The sequence below is a fragment of the Artibeus jamaicensis genome, unplaced genomic scaffold (assembly GCF_021234435.1).
Source record: "Artibeus jamaicensis isolate MK-2021 breed Jamaican fruit bat unplaced genomic scaffold, CSHL_Jam_final contig_464, whole genome shotgun sequence".
Lineage (NCBI taxonomy): Eukaryota > Metazoa > Chordata > Mammalia > Chiroptera > Phyllostomidae > Artibeus > Artibeus jamaicensis.
In genome coordinates this window covers 5,304,433-5,317,530 of record NW_026521842.1, presented here as the reverse complement: position 1 = coordinate 5,317,530, position 13,098 = coordinate 5,304,433, and the positions used below count along the sequence as shown (strand labels likewise).

At 46.6% G+C, this 13,098-nt stretch overlaps 1 protein-coding gene across 2 annotated transcripts in view; it reads left to right on the top strand.

The window, feature by feature from the left end:
* The window catches only part of USP10 (ubiquitin specific peptidase 10), a 61,738-nt gene extending 48,883 nt beyond the window's left edge, over positions 1-12,855 (top strand). For both annotated transcript variants that reach the window (XM_037142411.2, XM_037142410.2), the window contains exons 10-14: positions 566-743; positions 3,363-3,528; positions 7,025-7,169; positions 8,984-9,049; positions 11,849-12,855. In XM_037142411.2, the coding sequence (XP_036998306.2) occupies positions 566-743; positions 3,363-3,528; positions 7,025-7,169; positions 8,984-9,049; positions 11,849-12,036 (743 nt within the window). In that variant the 3' untranslated portion in view covers positions 12,037-12,855. The remainder of the gene's footprint in view (positions 1-565; positions 744-3,362; positions 3,529-7,024; positions 7,170-8,983; positions 9,050-11,848) is intronic.
* Positions 12,856-13,098: the final 243 nt, after the last annotated feature.

Below are 13,098 nucleotides of genomic sequence, written 5' to 3'. Positions count from 1 at the left end.
AGTTGGATGTATTTGAAAAGATCTCTGCTTTTTTCTTTCAACTTTTAATTAGGAAAGTGATCAAACTGAAAAAGTAGTTCAGTGACTGCCTCTGTCACTGCTGGATTCTGAGGGGTCACCGTACTGTCATTCTCTCTACGTGCACACAAAGTGTGTGTGTGCATTTTTCCTGAACACTCAAAATTAAGTTGCAGGTGGCAGTGAGTTCACCCCTGAGTGCTCAAGCATGTATCTCTTGAGGATAAGAGAATTTTTCTCCATGGCTAGCATCCTCACCAAATTAGGAAAAGGAACTAACTACACAATAATATCTACTTTCTAGTCCACCTTCAGGTTTCCCCCAGTTGTCCCAGGAATGTCTTGTAAAGCTGTATATGCAGGCAGGGTTCAGTAGTCACACACACTATTTGCTCTTGATGTAGAACACACCCTGGTTTGTTTTAAAACTATAAATGACCAGTCTGTGTAGGTAAGGCATGTAGATTTTCTTTTTTTAACTTTAATGTTTTAATTGTTTGCTGTTCTTGTTGTAAATAGTAACTTAAGCAGACTGTCTACTTTTCAGAACTTACTGTTTCCAATGGACCCAAAAGCCACTTGGAGAATGAGGATGAGCAGGAAGAACCAGGCGAAGGAAGTGAGGACGAATGGGAGCAAGTGGGCCCCAGAAATAAGACTTCAGTCACACGCCAGGCGGACTTTGTTCAGACGCCAATCACCGGCATTTTCGGTGGACACATCAGGTTTATGCTTTTCTGGAATAATTTAGTATTTGCCTTTTTCAGGATTTTGAGATTTTGCTAAAGGGGGAAGGTATAAGACTTGTCCTAAAATTTTGACTTGGTGGTTTACCTTCACACCTCCGTGCCCTCTCTTCTCTGGGACTTCTAGTCCTTCTCTTGCCAGTCCCCACCGCTTTCACACCACTCCTCGTGGCCTTTCTGTGGAGGGCACTGTCCCCAGAGGCCTGGCTGCCACCATGAGTTCCTCACTTGCCCTGTCAACATTGACATTCCCTTAGTTCTGTGCTTCACAGCTAGGTAGGAAGGGGGAGACAAGTTAATTGAAATGCATGTTTAGTTATGAGAAGACATTCAAGTATCTGATTGTAGGGATTTCAGGCACTAGGACCAAGTCAGAAAGTTAGGGGGATGTGTAGGAGAGAGGCTTTTACCCGGAGGAGGTCATGTGACCTAGGCTGGGGTACCTGGCCCCTCCTCTGCCCCAGTTCCCTTAAACCAGCTGCTTTTCGGTGTATTCACCGAGGTTTATTTATTTACATTAGAGCCATTTGGTGCTGCTTGGATGCGGAATTCACTAAGATTCATGCCATCTCCAGGGAAGTTTACTCCCCAGTCCCCAGTGTGAAAGGACCTCAGCATAGCACACGTTTCCTCTCCAAAGGCCTCTCAGCAGAACCTCGCACGTTTCAGTGAGACCTTAGCCTTCCATTGTCCCAAGTGCTGTGTATGCACAAGAACTAACACCCTTTCAAGGCATCAAGGCTTGGTTCTATCCTTCCCTGCTCCAAAACAACTTGGGTTGAGCACCTCTCGACGGGCTGGTGAAAACCTCAGGAAATACGCCCCAACTGCCTTGCAAGCTAGTCACTGATACTGTAGGGCTGGATCTATAAGCCATTTGTGCCACCGTGTGACCTTGAACAAGTCACTGTGTGCCCTCCATTGTGAGTTACTCCCAGGGCCCCTGTCTGTTCTGGGGTCTCTGGTGTCACCCTGTGGTCAGTGGTTCTCTGGGAACGCCCAGCCTCCAATCACTGCCACTGTGACTTGTTTTTGCCAGGTATGGCTCCTTGGGTTGGGCCAAGCTGGGAGCAGGAAGCAGCGAGAGGGGACTGAATGTGCCCTGAGCTCTCCTTAGACTAGCAGCCTGATGTTAGCATTCTCAGGCACCCAGGGATGGAAGGGGGTGATGAGGGAACAGAACAAGTGGATGCAGTGAGAGCACCGTAGTTTTTGCCCAGGTGCAGTATCAGCATTGCAGTGCCACTTTGGGTACGGCCAGCATACCCAAAGGTACCGTAGTTGTTCGAGAATGACCACTGGGAGAAGCCAGGATCCACTTTGGGACCTTTCTGACCTCACCTGAATGGCTCTGCCATGGTCCCTAATGGCCTCAGCCTCTGCAGGCTCATTTTGTTGAGATTGTTGTTGATACATCTGTTTGAAAAGGGGTAAAGGAAAGAGGACTTGGTTCTCATGCTTTAGGAACTCCTTTTTTTTTTGCACAGTAGCTATCGTAAGTATGATTCCTTATTCAGACCAGTTGAAAGGTTTTCTTCCAAAATTCTTCCTCTGCTGGTGGCTTTTCAGTTTCCTCAGAAAAACCAGAACCTTTCTCCACCTTTTCCCCCTGGGACACTTTTGATAAAATCAGGCACTTTGAGCCACGAGGACCACTTCATGATTTCTTCACCGGGTTTAATTAGTGGTTTTCCCGTTGTTCCTCTTCGGAACCAAGGGAGTAGCTGTCCGTCTCAAGTCTTTACACTTCAAAGGAGCGTGGAGATCCCTCCGAAGGTGGAGTTGGGAAGACAGCGTAAGAAAGTTAAACCCTCAGCAGAAAAGCTTTTAGCTCGCTCTTCCTGCATCTTCTCTGAAAAGTCTGAATATCTGGCCACACCCGTTTTATTCCGTTTGTAAACTAGGTCACTTCTGCTGCAGAAATAGAATCCCTTGTTGAACTCTTGGAATATTTCCTTGCCGAGGCTAAGTGAGAGATGGGCCGAACACACAATTTTTAGTCAGAAAAACTTAGAAAAAGAAAAATGAAATGAAAAACCAGCTAAGAAAACAAGGTTGAATTGGCAGCCTTCTTCTTGAGGGAGTAGCCCTGTTTCCTGGAATGTTAACTTGTTTTTTATTATACTCAGCCTGCTCCTCTTCTTTGTAAGTCATTTTTATAGAGGAAAATGCCATTAAAAATACTCCGTTTATCTTGAGGTTTCCTCTGTTTTATTAGCGTAGGCTATGATACCTTGAGAAAATGGAAAGTGTCAGCATTTTGAGGCCATGGCAAGAGAGTCACATTTATTAACTGGTGCATTAAATGTGGAGTGGAGGCGAAGGAATTTGAAGGCGAAATGTGTTTTCTTCAGAGCACTGAACTGGGGAAATTATCAACCGCTGTACTTAGTTGCTAGAAATACTTAGGAGGTGGCATTCAGCAGAATTATTTTTATATTCAGTATGTTTTTGGCTTTGCTGTTTTCTCTGGTCTTCTGAAAGTGATGTTGAATAATCTTATTTTCAGTGTTTATTCCTCTTGTCTCGTTGGATAATCATAAGAGAAAGTGGGAAGGAGTGGTTTCTTAAATTTTTGTTTTTGTGTTCAATTCTTAGATCTGTGGTTTACCAGCAGAGTTCAAAAGAATCTGCCACTTTGCAGCCATTTTTCACGTTGCAGTTGGATATCCAGTCTGACAAGATACGCACAGTCCAGGATGCATTGGAAAGCTTGGTGGCGAGAGAATCTGTCCAAGGTTATACCACAAAAACCAAACAAGAGGTATATTCATGGTTGATTTCGAACCTTTTCATTGAGGCACTCTGGTGTAGTAGAAAGAAACAGAATTAGGAATGAGGACGAGTGGATTGGAGTTCTGCCTCTTAAATCAGTTGCTTAAGTTTTTTAAGTTTTCACATTTTTTGATGAAATGGTCTAAACAGATGATCGAAACAACCTCTTTTAGCTCTGAATCATGCAGCACAAGGGTAATGGTCTTGCCAATGGTTTATGCTGAGCTACATTTTCGTGTCTGGCGATCTAACCACAACACCACGAAATCAGTTCTGCCCCGTCGGTCTGAATGGCTTCTGTACGTTCCAGATATCCCAGAGCACAGTGTCATGAGATGAGCACATGAAAGAGATTCGTAGCACGTCTGTTTTTGCACTTGATTGTAGATCTTCAAGGATACTGAAATACTGGAAGTAACTAACTGTTCTGGTGCCTGTTGCTCTTTGATTTGATCTGAAAGAGATAAAAATCTGGCTTCAGGCATCCAGAAGCAGATTATAGCTCCGTGTAGTGTACTTGTCAGCTTAGTTGGAGCGATGGATAAGAGTCTGCTTTTCCAGGGCTAATTAGTTCCCAGCTGTCCAGATGTGCCAGCTTATGCCGGTTTCTCTGCCTGTACAGTTGAGGGAGTTTTCTCCGCTGTATGTCCTAACTTGTGGCAGTAAATTCGTGAACACGTGCTGAGGGGATGAGGATAGGCTAGTAATGGGCAGGGCTTTTTTTGAACAGTTTATAGTATTCCTTTGAAGCTTGATTTAGATAATACGAGGGGGACCCAAAACCAACCAGAATTATCTTGTGGAGGGTGGCCCCTTGTGGTACAGGCTTCCCCTGCAAAGCGAGTTCCAGGAACCCACCTGTATTAGTGTGCCAGTTGGCAGTGTTGTGTGAGGGTGTGTTCGGTTTCAGTGAAGATTCAACGCATCTGCCTGTTTTATGATGGGCGATTTACAAGCACACCTATGCACACTACACTGAGCATTCAGCAGTTTTTGACCAGAAATGGCATGACCCCTGTGCCCTGCCCTCCTCTTCAGCAGATCTCACGCTCTGAGCATCCTTTTTCTGTTTCCCTGGGTGAAAAAAATCTCAAAGGGAAATATTTTGCTGATGTGGAAGAAGTGAGACAAAAAATGGCAGAAGCACTAAAAAGCGTCAAAATTGACAAGTTCAAAAACTGTTTTGAGTAGTGGAAGAAAGTCTTGATTGGTGTATTGCATCAAATGGAGAGTACTTTGAAGGTGATGGAAGTTTAAACATGTAAGGATAAATACTCAGTTTTTTAATCAATAAATTTTGGTGTGTTAGGAGTCCCCCCTCTAGCGTGTAGTGCCTGCAGGGTGAAGAAAGACGTCCCAGCGTGGAACACCCGTCAGCCCCTCTCGTGGCTGAGGTGGACGCACCCTTGCCTTGCGGCTGGTGCCCTGAGTGATGGACAGAAGTAGTAGGTGCTCCTCTGGGGTCTTCAGGTCATCAGGGGTCTCCTGCTTCGGATTGGTCAAGCCAGCCTGGTGGGGAATTTGCAGAAGTTATGCCTAACCTTCCACCATATTTTCTGATTGCTTCTCATAGGCAGTTTTGTTTAAAATATAAAAGTGGTAGGAGCCAGTGACAGAAATTTGGCAGTTGGCTTCATGAGAAAACTAGGAAGATTCTGGTGGTGGAACTTAAGAGAAAGATGGTGGATACCTGTCTCAGGGAGCTTGGTTTGTGTGGCAGGGTTGTGAACATGGCTGTGGGGACTGTCCACTTGGCTTGTTCTGTGGCAGCTGTGACTCCAAAGGTGGGCTCGCTTGTCCCGGCCACTGTGCCACTCTCTGCTCTGAGCCAGCTGTGCCCGGGCTGCCCAGAAAGCCCTGCGTGATATGTCTGGTATCCCTGTTGCTTCTGCTGCGCTTACACTGGGAGTTTCGGGGTGGTGCGGGGGAGCGGGAAGTGTGGGTCGGAGTAGAGGGAATTGTGGGCCTGTTGTCAGAGAGTGGTGAGGAAAGAGGATGTACTCTAGATAGCGGTTTCGAGGAAGATTCAAGGAAGAAGTGGCGGTTCGGTGGAGCCTTGAACATGAAAGAGAACATGGCTGACTGTTCTCGCTGCAGGACCAGGGTGCCGTGTGGCTGTCAAGAGAAGAGTGAGCACCCAGAAAGGCGGATGTGCGAGGGGGGAGCGTTTTGGGCAGCTCGTGATGTCTGTAAAGAGCAAAGAACACATTTTGTAGAGTGCGTGTGTGTGTGGGGGGGGGTTAAATTTATTCCTTAAAAATATTGAATTTAACTTTATTACATTTTTGGACAAGTTTTTTTTTTCTGTGGAACGCAGGATTGATGGTCCATTGGAAAATATGATTATACAAAACATTGCTATATAGAAAAGGTCTGCTTTTGTTGAGTGATGAGAAAATATGCCTTAGTTTGTCTGGAAACACAAACACATTTAAGAATCTCAGGTTAGCCACCTAGAGAAGTGCTTGAAGTTTAAGGTCAGAATCCTAGGTTGCTACATTGAGAAGCATCTCAGAGATACTTTAGTCCCGCCCCCTTGATTCACAGGTAAGGAAGCCAGAGTCATCACCCCTGGTTTTAACTCTTGAACTATAGTCACACTGTCCTGTTCAATACAGAGCTCACAAGTTCCTGTTCAATACAGAGACACTAGAATACAAGGACCCAGTGGGCGGGCAGAGAGGCAGAAGGTGGTTTTCACGCCTGGGGTCTTAGTCTAGGTGGGCAGGTAGGTGTATGCAGGGGTCCGCGAACGCACCAGACCCAGGAAGTGATAACCGTGCAGTTGGCTCTCCCAGAGCCTGGCCCTAAGGCGCCTTCAGCCGTGTACACACACAGTCTCTCCAAAGCTTTCTCCGCACTGTCCGTGTCCTGCTGTCTTTTAGATTGTTGCTTTAACAAGTATTTACCCAGAGTGTTCTCCATGTAAATACAGGAAGCATCAAGGTGTTTATAAGTTCAGAGAGCATTAAAGGAATTAAGTATTGTTTGTGAAGTTGTATTTTAGTAATGAGCATTCATTAGACCTGTGAAAGAATGCATGAAATTAATGGTTAGAATGAATGGTTTTAGTATTACTTAAGTCATCCAATTCAAGAAACACATTGGCCTCAGTTTTATCAATACTATAAGTTATTTAAAAACAAGCTAATAAATACATAAGTCAAGGTACTACTAAGTTAGCTTTTTTACAGTTGAGCTAATTTGCTGTTAGTGCTACAAAGTGAAGGTTTTTAACGTGAGCTCAAAGAGGGGCTCGGGTGGCCCCTGTGTGGTAGGCGCCATGGGCCCTTTTCTGAGAAGACTGCCGCGGCTTTCTGAGCTTTACCAGAGGTCCCTTGGCCCCAGTGGGGGTGAGCAGCACCACGGGTGTCCTGTGAGAAGCCGGCTCCCGGCGGAGGTCTGGGCGGGGGCCTGGGTGGGAGGCGGCGCGGGCTCTGCTGCCCGAGTGCGGCGCCAGCGTGTGCTGTGTGCTTGTGTCTCAGGTGGAGATCAGCCGCAGAGTGACCCTGGAGAAACTGCCTCCTGTCCTCGTGCTGCACCTGAAACGCTTTGTCTACGAGAAGACAGGCGGCTGTCAGAAGCTCATCAAAAATATCGAGTATCCTGTGGACCTGGAAATTAGTAAAGGTAATAAACATAGAAGGCAAAAGCCTCTGTGGTGACAGTACACGTGGAAGTTGGGGGGCTCACATGTTAGCATGTCTTTAGAATGTCAGGATGAATTTTTTCATGACTTTTTTGTTGTGAATTTATTGACTCTTAGTAGACCTTTTCTATTAAAATTCTCATTAAAATGGCTTTTTAAAAATCGTAAAGTTTTACTATATTAGAAAAAACTGGTTCTATCCATTAAAATGAGTGTAATTTTTCTGTAAAGAATTTATAGATGAATGGTACAAAATAATCTTTCTTCTATTATATATCAACAACATTGTGGACCAGCCTGATTAAATAGACATCTTCTAGGGAGTCCAGACTGTTTCCTGTAGGCCACTGGGGGTTCATCAGCCTTGGCTGCGGGAACGTGTGTGGTAGACTCATGGACGTCTGTCAGCCACACGTCTCCATCAGTTGCGCTGGGCTGGGCAGTGTGGGCACACACCAGCCACAGCCCCGAGTGGACGTCGTCTTGCTGAAAGTACAGCTCAAAGGAAGCGTTCCTTGAAAGTTTCAGAATTTGTGGAAAACTGTGACACTGAAGCTGGGAACAAGTTAGGTGATTTTCAAAAGATCAGGCTGTCTGGAAGCAGGACGGGGGACATGCGACAGTGTCTCTGGGTCTCATACAGCCCCTGGGTCCCTGTCGTCTTCCTCTTCCTTCCCTCCTCATGGCACGGTACCCACACTCCTTGCCCTTTGGGCCAGGCGACTCAGAACCTGGTGGGTGGCTGCCCTGTGTTTATGATTGGCTTCTCCTACACCCCAGGGATGTTCCACTTCCTTCTGCGTAGGATTCGGACTGTGGCTCTTCAGCCCCATTCTTGGGAGTTGTCCCCTTCAGTTCGTAGGTAGGACTCCTGTGCCAGCTCATGGTCCTCCCCCCTCACACACTGAGCTGCTTCACTCACAGGCAGCATGTTTCTCTGCTCCTGTCTTGGGACCAGAACAAGGAAAGGGCTGCAGCTGAGAATCGTGCTGGGTCATCTGTCCCGTTTGCATGGCTTCCAGAAAACAGCTTGCAAATGGTCGAACGGGCATCCTTTGACCCACTCTTACATCTTCCCTCATCCTTGAATTAACTGTCTAGATGGACTGACTTGTCTGGTTTCTATACTGGTTTTATTTGCGTGGCTTTTTTTCTTGTTACATGCATTGTGTGCGTGTCATAATTTAGTTTTACTGTCTTCATTATATGTGTTTTTATATCAGCTGCCACCTCGAGTGCTTCCTAGGGAAAGAGTCGGGGAGGAGGGAAGGAGCTGGGTATCCCCGGCTGAGCTCCCTGGTGTCCTAGCAGCGCTTCTGCACGGGGGCTGCGTGCGTTCCAGACCAGCCAGTGGACTAGTGCCCCGTGGGGGCATCATTTCACTGCCACCTAAGAGAAGGTCTGTGGTCTGACTCACAGGAAAACCTTTCAATTCTTAGGTTTTCCAGGACTCCCCAGTTTTGTTGTTGTTGTTGTTTTGCCTTTAGGAGTGCAACTTTTTTCCTGCATTATTTTTGCGGGAGGGAACAGTTTCTAGTGTGAGTTTAATAGGTTCAGTATATCGCTCATATTTTTTAATGGATTGGTTGCCTGTTATGTTCGTTACTACACTGCACAGCTAATTTCCTCATGGGTCGTTTTTTTTGCAGATAAAGGGGCGGAGGGAGTTTTGTTAGTTTTCGGGTCCACCAGCTGATTCCGTGAGTGGAGACTGCTGTTGCCCTCGGCTTCTGCGATTCTGAGCCTTTCTGTTGGTGCTTTTGTAGATTGGAGCTGTTGATATTTTGTTTTTCAGAACTGCTTTCTCCAGGAGTTAAAAATAAGAATTTTAAATGCCACAGAACCTATAGACTATTTGCAGGTAAGTAAATTTGTACGTTCTTACTCTATTAAAGCAATAATAAAAGAGTTTCCACCCAGGCACAATTTTGCTATAATACCACTTAACATAGACAGATCTCACTGTTGGTGTCACAGTGGATTTTTTAAGTCAGAATATCATTTGAAAATGTGTCTTTCAGCTGAAATTCAGTGTTTGGAATTTGACAGAATGTCCTCTCAGCTCTAAGCTGAACACGACGTCAGACCTTGTTTGACACAGTCGCCTCTGTCCCTGAGGCAGAGGAGTAGGTTTAGGTCACCGGGCTGGCGCTGAGGGGACATGATCTCTTCTCACTGCCGTTTTGGTACCTGTGGTACAGGGTGCTGGGGATGGCCAGGACATGGAGCCACCCAACTCGGCTGAGTCCCAAACTGGCATTCCGCCACATTGTCTTCTGTATGACACTGCCACGTGTTCATGAGAGGGTGGCCCGCACTCACACGCCCCTCAGTCAGTCGCGGCGGGCGGGGCGCCCGGCATCGCCCTCTCCCAGAGCCAGGGGCCCTAGAACCCTTATCTCCCGGCCTGGAGCTTCCTGCAGTGCCAGCTTGTCTTTAGGCTTTTCTTCTAGTCTTTCTCTCTTATACAGACCCAGTCTCATACGCCTTGGAGGCTTTATATCTCTGATAATTACTGCTTGCAACACTTGTGTTTGCTTTTGTTGGAATTTTCTAGCTTCTCTATTAACCCTTTTTGTGTTGCATTTGGTGAGCCTGGTTGTGATTTAAATAACACTACTTGACCCTCACATGTGTGTATTAGCTTTTTTATTAGATACCTTTTATGTAACTCATTTATTCTTGACAACTGTCCCGAAAGGTAAGTGGTGGTGGTGTCCCCATTTTATAAAAGAATAAGCTGTAACTTTTACCCAAGAGGATCATTCACCATTGTTCCCTGTCGAGCAGGGCTTTGAACGCCTCTGCCCTGAGCCCGTCCCCACGGTTTCGGACGTCAGGCCGGCCCTGGGTCAGTGGTAAGGCCTTGTGCCACAGTAGCAGGCGTTTGGCCGGGTTGGCTCCTTCTCCCCACCAGGCGCTACTCCTTTTGACTTTCTCTCCTCCCCCAAGGTAGTTGATTGGATGGCAGACAGGGTGGCAGTGGGTACCTTGCCCTCTTAGGTGTCTCCAGCCTTTCCTCGCCCTGCCTTGGGGTGGAGGCCTGGAGGCCTCCGTGGGCACTCAGGCTCTGCAGCCTGCCTCTGCTGCCAGAGGGGTCCCCAGGGTCCAGGCCACTCTCTGGGGTTTGGCACCAAGGTCTCAGTGGGTGATGAAGTATTTCTTTGCCCTCTGCCTGCAAGCTGTTTCCCTTGGGGCCTGTGTAGGGGAAGGCTGATGGTCAAGGCCAAGGTTTAGGAATTCCTTATCTCCTGGTCAAGTGGCTCCAGTGAGAGCGCATGCGCCACCCACCCACCGTCGCCTAGGATTCGCACCTGCGTCCTCTCACCTACACTCCTGAATCTTCATCATGAGTCTTCTGATCTTGGAAGTAAGGTCACAGGATTAGTTAGAATTTTCTGTAACATGTAAGTAAAGAGGTACTTTAAAAAATAGTTCTGATTGTGGGACCAAAGAATGAGTAAAGAATTAGTAAAATGCATGACCTTTTAAAAAGAAAGGCTGTCGTTCTCAGTTTTGTTCCTGCCAGGCAGCCGGCCAGCTGTCTGTGACATGTGGACATAGTAGTCACAAGGCTGCTGCTTAGGACACCCGAATGCATGTGGCGTGCTATTCTGTTCTGAATTTTTCAAGTGGAAGTGTCTTAATAGAAAATACAAATGAGTTAAACCCACGGGTCCTTTAAATTCTACTAACTCTCTTTTAAAAAGTTCTGGCCCCAGTTAGTTAGGTCTTGGAGGTGGAAACCCAGGACAAGCACCCCAAACTGCATTTGGAATCAGCGTCATCACTGCCTGGGGGCAGCCTCAGTGGCTGTGGCCTGCATGTGGTTAGGCTGTGACCTTGTGTTGGTGCCATCGTTGGTTTCTCACCTGATTGTCCTACAGTCTTGCTGTCCTGTGAGACCAGTCATGATTATCCCGAGGCTGGCCAAGACAAGGGCTGTCCAAAGGCACACACTTGGACAGCCCAGCCAGCAACCCTTGCATCCCCTCTGGTGTGGGTGCTGTGAGTCACCGTGGAAGACAATTCACAAAAAACCTAGAATTCTCATTTTTGCATGTAGTGTAGTCTATTTCTGTGTCACAAATAATAATGTCAATGAAAATCCATTTTATTGTAATACAGTTCACTCATCATTCTCTAGTGTGTATTTAGGTTTCGTTCATCTTTTTTTCATTGTCATAAACTCTTTGTGTAAGACTCAGATACTCTCTTTAGAACAGTCTCGAAGTGAACTTGGCTAGACCAGGTGTCTGGATGAGTTTCAGGTAATGGTTAGTTTCTGCCACTGTTGGTCTGGAGGAGTGTTGTTTATGCTCTGATTTCCAGTCTTCTCCCTCAAGTAGTGAACATTCAGATGGTTGATGGCCCTTGTCAGCGGGCTGACAAATGGAACAGCCCTCTTCAGTAGGCATTGGCTTTATTGTTCGTGACATACTGAACCTTTAGAATGTTATTAAGGTGTATACAGGGAACTTTTTTGTAAGTTAAGGTTTCGTGTTTGAACAGGTTGCCCTGCGTGCTTACATTTCCCTCTCCTGCCTGTCTGGTGCGGTGTTGCACGAGAAAGACGGGGTTTTGGAGGTAGTCAGAGGGCTGCCCGTGAGCTGTCGGTGTGCGGTGCCTATCTCACCGGGTCCCCTCCCCTCTCTTCCAGTGGTCTACCATCACGGCAGCAGTGCGACAGGTGGTCATTACACTACAGACGTCTTCCAGATCGGTCTGAACGGCTGGCTGCGCATCGATGACCAGACGGTCAAGGTGATCAACCAGTACCAGGTGGTGAAGCCCACTGCAGACCGCACAGCCTACCTCCTCTATTACCGCCGAGTGGACCTGCTGTAACCGCCTCTGCGCCGTGTGCCCACGCCCGCTTGTAGAACATGACTCTCACTGACTCCCTTCCTCTCTGTAGTGGCGCTCTAGAGAGACGCTGTCTCCCTCTGGCAGAAATGGGCTGGAATGAAGAGGAGATGCCTTGCAGTTTGTGCGCAGCATAGTTTATGTTGACTTCTAACTTCCAAATCAAAATCATTTGGTTGAAACAGACTCTCGCTTGATTTAAGAAAATACACAAAAATCCATAATTCTGAAATAATGCTGATTCCTAAGAAGGGGAACTTATATTTGATTCCTAGTCTGATTGCTTAGAATAAATTCTGCACCAGCAACACTTGTAAATTTGTGAAAACGAATTTTATCTTTCCTTAAAATAAGAATTTTTTAGTCCATCACACTTTCCTCCCCTACCCTTTAGTTTTTGATAAATGATAAAAATGAGCCAGTTATCGGAGAAGGAACAGTTCTTCAAAAGAAAAATAAACACAAAAAATAAGTTGCTGGTTCCTAAAAATACATTTTAATAATTGTATGATGAGAAACTGCTTACGTACGCATTACAGATCAAATATTTGGAGTTAAGGTGTTAGTCACATCGATGGGTGGTTGTCACTTTATTGCCAGTGAAAGATTTCAAGTCGCATTCATGCTTCTGTGTACACATAGTGAAACACGGGCAGAACAGTGAAGACCGGTCCTCCTCATGTCTGCTCTGTTCACTGCTGCCTGCTCCTCTCTAACGCCACGTCTCCAGTTGTACACAGTTTAGTGATGCCCAGGATATAAAGTCGTCGCCCATCAATAAAAATCACAAACTTGGTTTAACACCGTGTTCAGTGTTTCTTTGACTACACGCGCCTTTCCCAGCAGCTGGAACTCGGGCCCCTGGACCGGCCGGCGTGTTTGTGAAAGCCGAACCAGGTTGCAGGCTACGCTTGTTTAATGTTTCCTAAGTTACAACTGCAGTGGTTTGGCTAAGTGGGTTTGTGCGAATCTTTGAACGGCAGGCAGGGGAGATCAAGTCTCCCTGCACTGTTTCCGTCCCCAGCACCTTTTCACTGTGTGCCG